This window comes from Zosterops lateralis (assembly GCF_965231275.1).
Source record: "Zosterops lateralis genome assembly, chromosome: 8".
Taxonomy (NCBI): Eukaryota; Metazoa; Chordata; class Aves; order Passeriformes; family Zosteropidae; genus Zosterops; species Zosterops lateralis.
In genome coordinates, this window is record NC_139768.1 from 12,107,036 (window position 1) to 12,123,956 (window position 16,921).

General features: G+C 36.6%; 1 protein-coding gene across 1 annotated transcript in view; it reads left to right on the forward strand.

Annotated features, from left to right (window-relative positions):
* Positions 1 to 14,639, forward strand: part of TNKS2 (tankyrase 2) — a 30,230-nt gene extending 15,591 nt beyond the window's left edge. Inside the window, exons 14-27 of the mRNA XM_083866868.1 lie at positions 930 to 1,075; positions 1,469 to 1,634; positions 1,922 to 2,141; positions 2,536 to 2,645; positions 3,338 to 3,526; positions 4,349 to 4,601; positions 5,226 to 5,308; positions 5,889 to 6,009; positions 7,641 to 7,738; positions 8,372 to 8,446; positions 9,471 to 9,576; positions 10,207 to 10,393; positions 11,763 to 11,919; positions 12,204 to 14,639. Coding sequence (XP_083722994.1) covers positions 930 to 1,075; positions 1,469 to 1,634; positions 1,922 to 2,141; positions 2,536 to 2,645; positions 3,338 to 3,526; positions 4,349 to 4,601; positions 5,226 to 5,308; positions 5,889 to 6,009; positions 7,641 to 7,738; positions 8,372 to 8,446; positions 9,471 to 9,576; positions 10,207 to 10,393; positions 11,763 to 11,919; positions 12,204 to 12,266 — 1,974 coding nt within the window. The 3' untranslated portion in view covers positions 12,267 to 14,639. The remainder of the gene's footprint in view (positions 1 to 929; positions 1,076 to 1,468; positions 1,635 to 1,921; positions 2,142 to 2,535; positions 2,646 to 3,337; positions 3,527 to 4,348; positions 4,602 to 5,225; positions 5,309 to 5,888; positions 6,010 to 7,640; positions 7,739 to 8,371; positions 8,447 to 9,470; positions 9,577 to 10,206; positions 10,394 to 11,762; positions 11,920 to 12,203) is intronic.
* Positions 14,640 to 16,921: the final 2,282 nt, after the last annotated feature.

Consider the following 16,921-nt stretch of genomic DNA (forward strand, 5'->3'; position numbering starts at 1 on the left):
GTCATGGTTTAACCTCAGCCAGCAACCAAGCCCCACACAGCTGCTTGTTTCCCCCCAGCAGGATCAGAAGGGAATCAGAAGGGTAAAAGCTGGAAAACTCGTGGGCTGAGATAAAGGCAGTTTAATAGAGAAAGCAAAAGCCACACATGAAGCAAAGCAGAACAAGGAATTAATTCACTATTTCCCATGAGGAGGCAGGTGTTCAGCCTTCCCCAGGAGAACAGGGCCCCATCTTGGATAAGTAATTTGGGAAGACAAACTCCATTACTCCAAATGTCTCCTCCTTTCCTCCTTGTTCCCCAATTTATGTACTGAGCACGATGCCCTCTGGTCTGGAATATCCCTTGGGGTGACCTGTCCTGGCTGTGACCTCCCCCCAGCCTCCCGTGCACCCCCAGCCTCCTCACCAGCCTGGAGCACAAAAAGGTCTTGGCTCTGTGTGAGCCCTCCTCAGCAATGACAACATCTCTGCATTATCAGCCCTGTGCTCAGCACAAATCCAAAACAAAGCCCCATTCCCAAACACAGCCCCATTCCAGCCACTGTGAAGAAAACTAACTCCACCCCAGTTGAAGTAGCACAGAATTATATGTCAGTGTATATTTTCTGAAAGCAATCAAACTGACTGCTTTAGAATTATGATCTGTCCTAAAATCTTTGTATTGCACCATTATTACAGAGTACAATATTTATCAGCTCCAGATGCTTGCCTTATATAAAAAGTATTAATAAGTCAGAAGTATAGATTTGGGAGCAGGTGGACTTTTTTCTTAGGACACAATCTGTAAAAAGTAAAGACTGTAATTTTTTTTTTAATTGAAAATGGTTATGCAAAATTAGATGTCTATAACAATATTGACTAATAGTGACTAAATTAGAGGTGTCAACACTATATGTAGTGACATATTTTTGTTTATGGAAATTCACAGAAGCTGTGTACAGTCCAGAGTGTGAACTGCAGAGATATTGAAGGACGTCAGTCTACACCACTTCATTTTGCAGCTGGATATAACAGAGTGTCTGTTGTGGAATATCTTCTTCAGCATGGAGCTGATGTACATGCAAAAGATAAGGGGTAAATGCTTGAATATATATTTTCTTGGCAATTGTAATTGGTCATATCTATCAGCTTTTGAATATTGCTAGCTGATAAGCATCCTGGTTTTCTTCAGTCATTTTTTTATTTTCTTGGAAATTTCTGTTAGAATGAGGATGTTAAGAAAATCCAAAAGCATTTTTCAGTACTTAAGATTAGAGCATCAAGAATTTCTCTGGCCCTGTGCTTTTAATTCTCTTTAGTGCCCTGCTGATTGAAATAGGTATTCCTACTATATTAGACTGTTGGGGCAGGGGAAAGGTTTTGTTATGATTTGATGTGGTCAAAGGTGCATTGTGTTTTAAGTTTATACTGCTTGTTGAAAAATACCTTATTTTTAAAGAGTTTTTCTCTTGTTTTAATTGTTTCCAGAGGACTTGTCCCTTTGCATAACGCCTGCTCATATGGTCACTATGAAGTTGCAGAACTGTTGGTTAAACATGGTGCAGTTGTCAATGTAGCTGACTTGTGGAAATTCACTCCCTTGCATGAAGCTGCAGCAAAAGGAAAATATGAGATTTGCAAACTCCTGTTACAGGTATACATATGCTGGAGGGAGGTAATTTTCATTTCTTTCTTGTTCACTTTGAAACATAAATGGACTTCTTTGAGAAATTGATTTGTGGTTTCTAAATTATTGTAGTTAAATGTTTTCAGTAAAAGGGATACCGTTGGTATGTGTTGTCCTTTCTCACACAGTAAATGGGAAGCTATCTTCTGGATTCCAATATGTGTCAGAATATTTGCTCAACGAGGCATTAGATGCCTAAGATGCAGCATGTTTATTCTACTGACATATTTACCACCTGTTTTTGGTGTGCACAGCATGGAGCTGACCCTACAAAGAAAAACAGGGATGGAAATACTCCTCTAGACCTTGTTAAGGATGGTGACACTGATATTCAAGACCTCCTTAGAGGAGATGCAGCTCTCCTAGATGCTGCAAAAAAAGGTTGTTTGGCTCGAGTAAAAAAGCTCTGTTCACCTGACAATGTCAACTGTCGGGACACACAGGGACGGCATTCAACACCACTACATTTAGCAGGTCAGTGTTGTAATTAACTAGTTTGATCCGTTACTGATTACTGTGGCTGAACTTTCTATGTCTACACAAGTTTAGAGTATAGCCTCAAGCTGGAAGATTCAGTACTTTTTCTTTTAAAGGATTAGTATCTTAGCCATATTAATCTTATTTTGATTTTCAAAGTATTTAATTATTTTCCCGTTCTCTCTAGCCAGAGAGGATCTTTTATGGTTTATTGACAGGTTTTAAAACCAAATACTCAGGTAATGCTGTCCTTCATAATAGATATTACACTGTCTTCACTGGGATTAACAATTCAATTTACTTTCAAGTAATTTAAGTGAATTACTACTTCTCCTCAGCCTGTTGGGGGTGGTGTTTTAATTCTGTTAATTCTGTCCTTCTGCAATTCCAGCTGGTTACAATAATTTGGAGGTTGCAGAATATCTGTTGCAGCATGGAGCAGATGTGAATGCCCAGGATAAAGGAGGCTTGATTCCTCTGCATAATGCAGCATCTTATGGGGTAAATATCTCAAACTTTGAGACTTTATTTATTTTTAAAAAAGGTACATTTCATTTCAGTGGTACATTTTGAGCCTCTGCAGAATGCTTTTGCTATTGAGTTATAGTGTAATCTTATTTGTAAGATACAGAATGAATAATTAGATCACAGCTGTCTTATAGGTAAAGACTCAGGAATTTGTAAAATCACAAGTGAAGTTTTCTGACCATGAACACCTAAAAAGCCAGCAGGCTCAAAGGTTTTCTGTAAAATGCCTTTCATTACCTGTGCCAGTCAATTTTTATCAGGAAGATCTCACTTTCAATTATATGACTGATGTTGAGACAGCAATTGTTTTTATGAACTTCCTGAACCTTTGTCCTTGAATCAAGTCTTTAACCAAAACAGTTGGAGAACTTTCCAAGCTGGAAGTTCAGAATTAGGCTTTTTTTTCCCTTCAGATTCCTCTGGATTTGGAATTTAGCTTTACTCTGTCCTTTTTTCACAAGAGAACAAATATTACTTAACTTTTTGCTGGTATGTCATAGGTGAGGAAGAAAGCACCTTGCTTTAATACTTTTTTAAATCGTAATTAAATGCGTTCTAAGAAAGTTAAGAATTAGTCTGATTACGGAGAAATAGTAGTAATAGTTCTGAATTATTTTAGTGCACTGTGGTACTTTGGAATTTACCAGGTGTTTTTACTTTTCCAGCATGTTGATGTAGCAGCTTTACTTATAAAGTATAATGCATGTGTGAATGCTACAGACAAATGGGCTTTCACACCCCTTCATGAAGCAGCCCAGAAAGGAAGGACTCAGCTTTGTGCCTTGTTACTGGCACATGGGGCTGATCCTACTCTGAAAAACCAAGAAGGACAAACACCTTTGGACTTGGTCACTGTAAGTGATGGGGCTCCTCTTGGGAAATCTGTACTTATCTGTGTGTGACACCTCATTTAAAACTATCCTTTTAAAAACAGTGATATAACCACTTCTGCAAAGTTTAAAATACTGTGGTTTCTGTGGGGTTTGTATGTGCCTGGCAAGGGAAGTCAATAGAGCTTTATAAACCTTCTTTAAATAATTTCTTGCTTCAGGCATTTTATTGCAGTATGGAGTGGGGGGGGACCTTAAAACACCAGCAAAATGAATTAATGGTTGTAATTTCATGTTTTGAATTCAGTGCTTATAGTTTGTCTAATACAAAAATTGTGACAATAAAATAGAAGCAAACCTTGTAGCAGCATAAATTTAAGAAACTATCTGTCTGTTAAGTTTTTAGGGGTGTATTTTCTAAGTATTATAGTGTTTATATTATACTATATTATATATTATATTATAATAACTATAATCCAGAACTACACTCAGAGTAACTGTTTTGTTTCCTAAATTCTGGTTACCAGTAGAAGCTTCTGTTAATTTTTTGTAGCAAATTAATTCTATTTAACTGCCCCTAAATTTTTTTAGAAATACTGAAGTCTTTACTTTTTACCTTTTTACAGCTTTTATGTATAAACAGTTTTTTATAAACCTTTTACAGTTTCACGTATGCTGTTGGCAAAACAGTTCATTTGTAAGCTGCACTGTAAAATGCATGTTTTCCCAATATTAAAAACATTTTGCAGTGTGCTTAAGAAATCTGATATAATGATAAGTGCATTCTAGGAAAAAAGCATTGCAAAAGTGTTCCTGTGTTTTAACGAGTTGTTTTCTGTTCTTTAGGCAGATGATGTCAGTGCGTTACTGACAGCAGCAATGCCTCCTTCTGCCTTACCGACTTGCTACAAACCTCAGGTTATAAGTGTGTCTCAGACTACAGGTTCTGCAGCTGATTCCCTGTCTTCTGTTCCATCCAGTCCATCCAGTCTGTCTGCTGCAAGTAGTCTTGACAACTTGTCTGGTAGTTTTTCTGAACTTCCCTCTGTTGTTGGTACAAACTGTGCAGAGGGAGCTACTGTTCTGGAGAAAAAAGAAGGTGAGGCTTTCTCAGGAGTGAATAACATTTCTTAACAAATGGTAAAAAGAACACAAAGGTGTGTGAAGTTTTCCATGCATTCATAGAACTATTACGGCTTATGCAGTAGATTCTCTGTGATGTCATCTTGTTCCAATGAGGAACAAAAATATGAAAGTCTTATACTACAAAGATTTTACTGTATTCCCCTTAGAGAGCCTTTAAAATGTTTTTTTGCTGAACGGAACCAATACGGTGAATTGCTTTTTAAAAGAGAAGTCAAATGAAATTTGGCTGCATACCAAGCAGTATTTTACTACAAACTTTATCTTTAAAAGGCTATTCTTAGATCAGGTATCTTAAAAAGATTACTTCTATGACATTTTACTTGTCAATATATTTTCTGTAGTGACTTGCATTCCTGTTAGCTGGTTGGCTTGTTCTGTGGAAGCACAGAGACTGCTCTTAGGGAGGTGGAAGAGCAGATTAACTTGCTACTGATTAGTGATACAGATAATTGATCCACATCAGCAAAAAACAGGAATTTCTGTCTCTCTCATTGTTGCCACAGATGGGGGGAGATGTGTATGCCTTATTTTTTAATACAGATATGAGTGTACATTTTAAGTTTTTCTTCTTGCCCAGTTTCAGGTGTAGATTTTAGCATTAATCAGTTTGTGCGGAACCTTGGCCTTGAACATCTAATTGACATATTTGAGAGAGAACAGGTAAGTGCTTATATTTATTTCTAGATACTCTGGGCTAGAAAGCAATGAAATAAATAATGACTGGTTAGTATAATGTAATAAGATTTTAAATGAGTGACTGTCAAAATTAGTGGAATGGAGAAAATGATTGTAACTGGATTTTTAATTGATATATAAAATAAATGTATATTAAAATGTATGTGTATATATTAACAGGTGGGGACAATAATGTTCATATCAGTTTAACAGTTGTAGCAGTGTTTCCTTTCAGTGGTATAAATGGTAGGGCAAATAAGTAGTCTGTGTTAATTAGCAATTTCAGTTTGTTTGTTCAGTTTGTTTGACTAATCTAGAGGAGTATTTCTCAATCAGAAATATGGTCCTTGCAATTAATGCACGTTACAATTTGTAGTTTGTAACCTGTTAGAAAAAGTTAGAAAAAATCAGTTGAGTAAAAGTAAAATAGGAAAATAGTACACTGAAGCCTCCAGTGTTCCTGCTCTTTTCACACTTGCTTTTTCTCACAGCTATTGTGAGGTATATTTTCACTGTCATTGGCAGTTGTTCTAGTACAAAAAACATGGTCTTGCTTTCGTTATAGATAACATTGGATGTATTGGTTGAAATGGGACACAAAGAATTGAAGGAAATCGGCATTAATGCTTATGGCCATAGGCATAAAATCATCAAAGGAGTTGAAAGACTTATTTCTGGACAACAAGGTATATGCTTATTTTAAATTATCACATAATACTGCCTTTACATAATCAATTTTTATAAATTACTCGTGTTATTCCAAATTGTATCTGATTAAAAAGAAATGGTAATAAAACCTGACCTAGAAAATAGCACTTCAAATGGTAAGAATGCCTTCTGACTTGAAACTTGAGTACTTCCATTTATGCTGTGAATTACTGTGAATCTTGCCCTTCAGTTCTCTGATTTATATTCTTTCTCTATGGTCAGTCTTTTGTGTTTGCTTAGGTAAAGTGTTGATCTAATGCAAAATGCTCATAAGCTCCTTGATGTAGGGGGTATTTATCTTCATCAAAGCACTCTGAAGAGTAGAGGACATTCTACTGATGAGTTCAGGCCTGCTATATCTGTTTGTTGGGTCTTGCCACAGAATGATGTCTGCTCACTCAGAAAGCCAGCTGAAATTCTTGCTTACACTTTTCTTCAAAAATACAGTTGGTGTGCTTTCAGTGAACCAAAATTAACATAATTGCTTTGTTCAACAGCTTTAGCTTACATTGAAATTACTGCTAAAACTTCTTTATTTGTGCAGGACTGTTGATACCAGCACAGTCCCAGCAGTCCTGAATTCATCATAATTCAGTATGCTTCATTTAACTATGGGTGCATAGAGGGCAATTAAAACCCTTCAAATGTTTTTTTTTTTCTTCTTTGACTCATTGCAGTATCACTTTCTGTTGTTTTGCTGAGTTTCACAGAAATGAAATAAATTAGAATTGATAGGATTTTTTTCCTTTCCTGATTCACCATTTTTGCATTCTCGTTCTAAAGTTCGCACTCCACAGTAATGAGTTGTTTTCCCAAGCTCTAAATTACTTTTTGCTCCTTAAAACAGTATGAACTAACCTGAAGATAATTCTTTTCTTGATAATGAAGTATTAAAGTGAATCTGCATAGTTTTCTCATCTTGTCAGATCTTTCTGGACAGACTCATTGGGATAAAAGTTAGTTTTAAGGTGTGATTTCAACCTCATGTCTTATTTGAGTTTGAAGTTTACATACCCACTAACTTTGCCCTTTAAGTAGGCCTGATGTATTTTTGAATGTATGTGTATTTGTACATATTTCAATGTGTCTTTATAGAGAGAGAACATCAAATATCTAAATCCTTCACCACTCCCACCATTGGTCTTTCTAAACTCCCAAATTCCAAATTTTTTTCTCATATTTGGAAAGACAGAGAAGTTTCTTTTAAACATTCAATATCTTTTAAGCTTTCAGTACCAGGTTCAAGCCTTTTGGGTTGACAAACTTAGTTCTTTTGTCAGTTCTTTCTGCATGACCATGGGGAAAATACTCCTAAATTAGTGCTTCAAGTTCCTCTTGCCATTCATGATGCATTGCCACCAGTAGTTGTGGAATCTGTACAGGGACTGGTTGTTTGCTGTGTCACTGCCTAGAGCTGAAATGAATTCTGGAGTAAGCAAATGCTTACACATATTTCCTGTGCTGTGCTTATTAGTATACTGAGCTAAGCATGGACAGATGGGGTAGTGCATCTGAAATGATGATTCTTACTGAGAGAAGGATCAGACAGTGTCCACAGAGCAGAGAAAATTATTGTGGTTTCTGAAGCTCTGTTTTATTACATTCACAGGACTTAACCCATACCTGACTCTAAATACTTCTGCTAGTGGAACTATTCTCATAGACCTTTCCACCGAAGACAAGGAATTTCAGTCAGTAGAAGAAGAGGTAAATGCTTTTCTTTGTAGTCTCTCAGTATTTTTGCTATTGCTGCTAAAGAAGTAGCTAAAGAAGTATTGCTAAACAATTCAACAGTGCAGTAAGCATCACTTAGTTTAAGAAAAAACCCACATAAGGATACTTGAGATTCCCAACTTTGACTGCACCACTTAAAATCTACGATGTCTGTAACTTTTTTCTTTCTTATGTTATTGTTGCTTGTACTTTTTTTAAAACCTCTGCTATATATCAAATCTCTTCAATATAACATAAATTCTGTGCTATTAAGGGATTGCCTTTTTGTCAAACACAGTTTTTTACATCACTTCCTTTCAAAGTGCTGTAATCACAAGGCAAAATTCTGAACAAACACAATTTTAAAGAGATTAGTGACAGTCTTCTCCAGTTTGAAAACTAGATCATGGAGCAGTCAAAATACATGGGTTTTTTTCAAAAATCATTAACCTGTTCATTTGCATTCACAAAATCTGGTATTACTTAACAGCCAGTCACCTGAAAATTTCTCTTAATTTTAATTGTGTTAATACATAATTTGTTCTTTTCGTTATTTGACTTGTGTAAAGGAAATGTGTTGAATGTGTTCTGAAAGAATGTAATCCTCTTTGAATTCTCAATTTTCAGATGCAGAGTACTGTCCGAGAGCACAGAGATGGAGGACATGCTGGTGGAGTCTTCAATAGATACAACATCTTAAAGGTGCCTGTTGGTTTTTTATGGCCACTGGTTTTACACCTTTGAAATTTTGTCTAAAAGTAACATATCCATAAAGTGCTCTACACTTGCTTGAGTTCCATAATGTGACAAGATGTGTCATGAGACAGGCACAGAATAAAGATCATCTTCCAAGGAAATTCAAAGACTTAAGTTTATACAGGAAAGCTTCTTATGGGTTAATAGTCAGCAAGAAATTTTATGAGAAATTGACACAGAAGGATCTCACTGAAAACTGGAGAATTTTTGAAGAAAAAGGCAGAAGATTTTATAGGAGCCAGAAGAGGGTGTCTTTTGAGGGAGAATGGCAGGAAAAAAAAACACAAGAAGGAAAAGCAAAACTTTTGAACTCCTACGTGGCTTGATTTAATATCAAACAAGTGTAAAAAAACAGGCAATAGACAAGTTTAAATAATCTAATGTATTTATGTAGTTTGTATTTATGGTTTGTATTTATGTAGTTTTCCCTCTGAAATAATGGCAATTTTCATTAATATCATAAATATTTTGATTTGCAAGTAAGTACTACGAAGATTTATTCTGAACTGAAGTTACAGTGGAATTGCTATGCTGTATCTACATGCACGAGACTTTGCAATGCCCAGCATACCTCTGCAGGGAGTGTGTAATTTACTTTCTTTTAGAAGTGTTTCACAAGTGTAAATGGAAGGCATTTCTTAATTTACTGATTGATCTTTTTACTAGTGATTCAGCATCAAGAAGAATTGTGACTGAGCCTGCTAAATTTGAATTAGAGAGTATTTTATTTAAGGATTATTAACAAGGAGCTCTGTAAAATTAATTGATTCCTAAATATAGAGTTATTATTTACTTGTCATACTACAACAATCAATTTGTGCAGGATCAGTCAATTTGTGTTTCCTTGGGTCCCAAGGAAAGTATTCCTGTTCCAGTGGCAATGTAACTATAGTGTAGTTTAGTGCCTATAGGTTATACATCTGTACAGTAAAGTGAATAGAGTTTTTCAGTGTCATTTTGGCTGTTTCAGATTCAGAAAGTGTGCAACAAAAAACTATGGGAAAGATACACTCACAGGAGGAAAGAGGTCTCTGAAGAAAATCATAACCATGCCAATGAAAGGATGCTGTTTCATGGTGAGAATTTGAAATGCACTTTACCAACTTATTTCATCATCATCACTCTTTTTTAGAGGGTTTCTACTGTCTCAAAGTAATTTTCCTCAGTGGAAGTAGGTTCTAGGTTTCACATGAGTTTTTATGAACAAGTGTTTGTGTATTTCACAAGGGATGATACAATGTACTGTATTGTTCTTCTGAGATTTACATCTCCTTGTCTCTCCCCCAAGGAGACTTCAGACATCTAAATGAAACAATTATGAATGAAGATTAAATAGTGTGCCTCCTCAAGTCTCTTTTATCAGCTGTATGACCAAAATGATTAAAGGTCAAAATTTATTCTGTTTAAGGATTCTGTCTAAGGATTGTTTTGGGGTGGGATTTTTTTTTTTTTTTTGTTGGTTTTACAAGTTGATAAGTTAGTTTTGTTCCACATTCCAGAAAAGGTAGCTTATCATTAGCCAGGTAAAGTCAATTGAAGTCTTTCCTGTGCACAAATACAGAGCTTGTCCTGGTAGGCAAAGTTCACAGTGCATGTTCATGAGGAAGGCTACATAGTTCCCAACACAGTGGGAACGAGTGATTGAATTGTGACATGTACAAAAATCAGTGAACTGTATTTTCAATATTTTACCTCTTTTCTCTTAGGCTCCCCGTTTGTGAATGCAATCATTCACAAAGGCTTTGATGAGAGACATGCCTATATAGGCGGCATGTTTGGAGCTGGGATTTATTTTGCTGAAAATTCTTCCAAAAGCAATCAATATGTGTATGGAATTGGAGGTGGAACTGGGTGTCCAATTCACAAAGATAGATCTTGCTATGTTTGCCACAGGTAAGTCCCTTGAAAGAATCTGAATTTGCTTTTGTATATTGTGTTCTCAACTATCAATGCAGGAATCTCTCTCTGAGGAAAGATTTGCTTGGTAACCAAACCTTTTCAGTACTCTCTGTGTGCTGAGCCTAATAGAAACTTTCAGAAAACTTTGACATTTAAGTCCTAAAAACCTTTGACTATCTGTGCATTTAACCATATCTTTGCTCTTGACTTAATATAAAGATCAGACTTAGAGAGCCAGAGAGTGAAGAGGATCTGCTAGATGCTTGTGTGAAAGATGCAGCAATACGAGTTTAGTTCATTGCCTGTTACAGAGAAGGGAGAAATTTAGAGATACTCAGATGCAGTATTTCTTTGAGGAGGATGTACTTCATAACAGTCAGCCCTCACACTCACATCACTGCTTTTTCACACACTGAGTTGAAGATGTGGATTTGTGGACTCTGCCACTAACTGAGTGGCAGAATCCACTTTTCAACAGAAATACCTGTTATGTCTTACCAACACTATCAGTTCAGAATAAATTCTTATGTCATGGAGTCAGTTTTGGTGGTGGCAGTCATTTCAACCAGAAGAATATTTAATGTTTGTGTGCATCCTGTTTTACATTGGTATACAAGTATAATGTCATCCTTCCGGTATCCTTGAGTCTCTCCCCCTTTTCATGTTGCTTACTCTCTTCTGGCACTTTAATAATGAGGATCATCTTCCAGAGTTACAGGGGATGTCAGAGTCTTTTCATGCTTTCTGAAGTTTTGAGTAAGAACAATTTTTTAGTTTGTCCTCTGCAGAGTGAGAAAAGCCAAAGTTTTGGCAGAGTGAAATGGTTCATAACCTTGATCTATAAAAACGTTAGGATTCCATTGTCATTGCAGTAGGTACATGTGTATAGAAATAAGAGTCCTTGTTGAGTCTTTTGCTAGTGGAGGCAGCATAACAAACTGACAAATGCTTGTCTGAGGTATTTTGCATTGACCTAGAGTTGCACTTGGCCTTGATTGTTGACTTGGCTCTTGGACACAAATCTAGCAGTAGAGCACTTGTGAATTATGTTGCCAGGATGAGTAATGGGGGGAGGGGGTAAAAAACTTCTTACTGAAAAAAAAAAATTAATAAGTAACACACAAAAGGTGGTGGCAGTCTCTTGAGTACATTGTTAAACATGCTGTTGCCAGTAACTAAGATTAACATTTTTCCATGTTACTACCAACCCTTTCCTCAGGCTAGAGCTTTCCAAAGTGAGTGCAACTTTGCTCAGCAAAACAGAACCTGGCAAATTTATGAACTATAAAAGCTGACTAAAATGTCTTCAAGATTCAAAGTCATAAGCATTGTGTATTCATGTCCTTTTTCTCTTTCAACACAGGCAGTTGCTGTTCTGTCGTGTAACGCTGGGCAAGTCCTTCCTACAGTTCAGTGCCATGAAAATGGCTCATTCTCCCCCGGGACATCACTCAGTGACTGGGCGGCCCAGTGTAAATGGATTGGCATTGGCAGAATATGTCATTTACAGAGGAGAGCAGGTAAACAGCTTTTGGATTGGCTTTGTCTTTTTCAAAGGCATGCAATGCATTCAGGGTTTTTTCCTGGGTTTGTGGTGCTAGGACTTGCATTTGTCTTAGAACAAACTACAGCAACAGTTATAGGTGAAAGGATACATGTTTCCTGAATGATTGAGGAATATTTACCTTTGATGCATTGCCCTTTTTTCCTTTGGTATTAATAATTTTTACTTCCCCCTAACAAACATTCTGCATTTATCCAGAGAATGAAATAATAATAAACAATGTGTGTATCCCTTTTCCAGGCTTATCCAGAATACTTGATTACTTACCAGATTATGAAACCTGAAGCCACCACTGATGCTTAAGAAAAGTTACTTGTGGGAAACCATCAGACTTTGGATGCGAAGATATCAATGGCTGCCATCCCTATAATTACAAGTTTTTGTTGAAAAACTTCCCATTCCCAGGTGGTGTGGTAGCAAATGTGAACGAAATATACCAGTTTTGACTTGATAAAGCTTTAATAATGTACAGTATGTTTTTCTAAAATTTCAGAAATGTCCTCTTTTTCAGCACTTTAACAGATACCATTCCTGGCATAAACTGGGGTTTGGCTGTACTAAATTATAAACAAAAATTAACTTGAAACAATGGTTTTATACAATAATGCATTCAAATCTAGCAGAAATTGTAATGGTCTATACAGGAACTCATTTTACTAATATTGTGTTCTTTAAAACACTGCATTTACACTGAAAACGTTTTCATTTGTAAAACTGTAAATAAGAGCTTTTGTACTAGCCTGGTATTTATTTACATTGCTTTGTAATATAAGTGTTTTAGAACTGCAATCTTGTACAAAATGTTCTTTCCAGATGTTGGTTTGTTCATCTCTGTTTTCTCATGCAAGATAGATTTGAAAAATCAATTTTTTTCAGATTTTATCACTTAATTGTGAGGGAGAAAGCAAATTTTATCTGAGGAGGTTTAGAAATATCCAACTTTAGATTGAATACACAAATTTTTGTTCTGTATTTTTATTTATGAAATATACATTCCTGAGAATGATGGGCTATGAAAATAGAATGTTCCAGACAAATACTAAAGTGGTTTTCCACCTACTTCCTAGAGTTGCATATTTTATTTCTGTAAAATGCCTTTTGAAGTTTCTTATTTAACTATAGGAATAGTTAACCTGTATCCTGACTTCAAGGCTAGTAGACCTTGCAAGTTACAGTTTTAGTAAATTATTTTCTTTGAATGTAGATGGAAAATTAACCTCAAGAAGTTCTTTCTTGAGTTTCTCTTGCTTAGATTTAAGCCAGGAAGTTAAATAGTTTATTCCTAATATGAGGGCAAACAACTTGGCCTTTTTTGTATGCTTATTTTGGTAGATTAATCTACCTGTTGGTGCCCTCAGAATATGAGCATTGCAAGGTGGAAATGTTAAAAGCCATCCTGTCATCTCCGATGTCTCTTCCATGTTGACATTCAAGCTGTGGTTGAAGCAGGTGTGTAGGAGTGTGTTTGTCTGCTTTCAGCTGAGTGGAGCTGGTGGGGCTACACCTTCTGCTCCCAGCTCAGTCAGCTGGGAGGGGAGGAGCAGCTCTGCCCCAGCAGCAGCTGCCTTTGGTAGCCCTTGGACAGAAGAAAAGTGCAGAAGGTACAGCCCCTGTCCAGGTCTCATTTGGGGTTCCTGGCTGCACCCACCCACTCAGTCAGTGCTCTCATAGCTCTTGTGTGTATTCTGCTTTTCTGCCATCTGCAGTTTTTACCTACATATTTCAAAAATATGTAAATACAAATTATAAGTTACTTGGGGTTAAAGTGGGTAGGAGTATATTTTAGTTGTTTAATATTTCTACATACAGAACACTGTCCCAGAAGACAATTTGTTTGCAGGGCATGTTATCTTACCATGGTTTTAAATGTAGTAACTGGTCAAGATAATGAAATCCTCTTGCTGATGTGGTGGTTATGTGATTATGCTCTATGTAAAAATGTATTGAACTTTACCCAGTTATGTGAGGAATAAGATTGCAGAATTCTTGCAGAAAGTAATATTGGCTATGAATAAAAAAGGCTTTGATTTTTAGGTACTTTTTCCCAGCATGTTGCCTGTTCCTTAGGTATAGTAATGCTGGAATTTGTGTTCATGCAAAATCTGTTAATTATGTTTGAAACTTTTTTGTTATTGCTAAAATGCTTCATTCTATATGAATGATCACCTAATGTCTTGTAAAATATTGTGGTATGATAGCATTTTAAGTGGTACCACAATGTTGGTTTTGTCTGTTTGGGGATTTTTTGAGCTGTTTCTTTGCATGACATACCTTGCACTCTGAAGATGGAAGCTGTAATGATTTGGTGATACTGACTGTTGAGGTGAACCTTTAATCCCTTGTGCAATTAGTTCTGCTTTACTCATCTTGAAGTGTCTTTACATGTACTGTATGACATTCCATATCCATTTAACACTAAATAAATTTAATTCACTGGTTTTCTGGTAGCATGGGAGTAATTACAGATGTAGTATGTTAACCCGTTGTTTTAAATGTAAGCATGCACAATGCTGTAACAAACTGCATCACAAAAATTAATTACATTAAGTAGAAAAGCTTTTAATGTGGATGGAAACCTGTAAATACTGTGGAAACTTGTAGTTTGATATATGGCTAACTAACAGCTTTAGCTAGCAGTGAAAATGTTTTAATAATAAACCCAGAAGTAAGCTTCAATTTGTGCACTTAAAACTCCATTATATGGTCCAGAACTGAGAAAGAAAACTTTCTTACATTGGTTTTGGAAAATGAAAAGTAACTTTAAGAGTTTCACCTTTCAGATAACTGAATAACTGGGTGTGATACATACATGAGCAACAACAGAAGGAACTGCTTAGATCACTGGTAGTATTGCAACAAGTAAGTAATTTCATTACAGTAAGACAGTTTATATGGTGTTACATTTCCAAAACCAGGTTTGTATAGAAGACCTAAATAGACATGAGCACTAGAGGGCAGGAGAGCAAATGTTTTCTAAGATTAATGGTAATAAAAATCTTCAGAGGGTCTTGGGAACATAACTTCTGATAAAACTGCTCCTGAAAGTTCCACCTATCTAGGTTATAAAAAATTAACTTTCCATTCTGCATTAGATTTGTTTTTGTTTAATTAAATAATTAGTATAAAAAGAAGTGATACAGCTAAGAAAATTGAAAATATTGGGATCTTCTCTTTTAAAATTTACTCATAAGTTAGGCTTCAGTGCTTAGAAATCAAAAAACAATTCAGTCACACTTCACACTCTTCTATCTTACACAACTGAAAAAGTTGATTATCCACACAGTGCATGTTACAGAGGTATGTTGGCACTCATTTTGAATGCTAATGACTGTGTAAAAAGGAGTTGTCACTGTTCTTTCTACCCTGAACTTGCTTATTAGCCGTGTGTGTGTATCTGAGTACATGCACACTTGCTCACTCTCTGAAAAAAAAAAAAAATTAAAAAAAGTTTTGAAGGTGTCTTTTCCTGTAGGACATCGTTGTCAGTTAGAGTACTGCAGTCTAGGAGCCATGTCCCCTTCTTTGGCCCATCTCCTGAACTTCATATAATAAAATGGATTTTCTCTTCCACTGGAAACGGCCCTGTGGGTGGCTTTCCTTCTGTGTTCCAGTTTGAAAAAATGGTACAGAGACTTGATTGGTATTGAGTTGAAGCAACCAAAGCTGCTTTCTTGCCTTCAGTGACCTGGCAGTGAGACTGACTGAGGCCTGCCCCTCTGTGGTTCTTGGAACTGTGCTTAAGTTGCAGTCGGAGGTGGAGGTGGTGCCAGCAAGGGGAGTGCTACAGTGGAGGGCATAAGGGGAGGTGTGTTCCTCTTCTTGCCCCTGTGCAGCAAGCATAAGCAGTGGTTATTCTGAGAGTATCAAGGGGTTTCTTCCCTCTCCCTGTGGCTCACTAGATCAGAAAAAGCTACAGGCAGCCAGAACAGAACACAAAAGAAAAAGCATGTAGATGACTGGTTTGAAGATAACAAGTTCTGCCCTAAAAGGGGCAAGGTTGGCAACTGAGAGAAGACAGACAGGATCAAGAGAATAGAAGAAATAATAACCTGCGAAAAAAGGCAAATTCTACACACACTGAAAAGGAATGATAGGAATAACAAATCTAGTTGTTAGGAATGGCCAAAGTAAGCATGGTACATCACCTTCCCAATTTATGTTTGGCACAAAAAAGTAAACAAATACTCATGAGGAGATGTTACAGGGATTTCAAAAGGGCTCTTCTTGAGAACAACACAGTGTTTTTAGGAGGGGAAAGTTGCAGCCAATTCAAAACATTAATATTAGACCTGGGAAAAAGTGTGTGCAAGAAAATAAATAGGATTTAAATACCAAAGGCAAATGCCCTGCACCACAGGTCTTCAAAACTTTGGATTTGAGGCATTGACTATCAGAGACAAGCTGGAAACCCCCAGCAGACAGCATAAGAGCAAAGTATGTCACACTGAATTATCCACCTGGATTTGGTATAGTAGTAGGAAGTATATAGGGAGGTGGGGATTTTAATGCAGCCAGAAAATTCGAAGGAAGGGAAGGTGAGATCCATCTCTCTATCTGCAGTCTTGATAAAACTGATTCATTTTTAAGTGTGTTTCAGCTGGGGTCTTCCTGGGTGGCTCCTGACATATGCAGTGCCACAGCCAGGGGAACACTTCCTCACAGAATTTTTAAGCTAGGACCTTTAGCAGATTTCAAACACCATGGTGGAAGTATTTGCAAACCTTAACATTTAAAACAAATGTGAATTGTTTAAGGAGCAAAAGAAGATGTACCACTGCCTGAGAATGTGTGATTGAGACCTTGTATAGTTGGAAAAGTGGCTTCATGTCAGCAGGTAATACTGTGGTCTGGTGTGGTACATGCGGGGAAGGATTAATATTGAATAGTGTAGTTGATAGAAGTAGCCTGAGAAATTAACTGGGAAGTGGTCACTTTTTTCAGGGCCAGAGGTGTCTGGC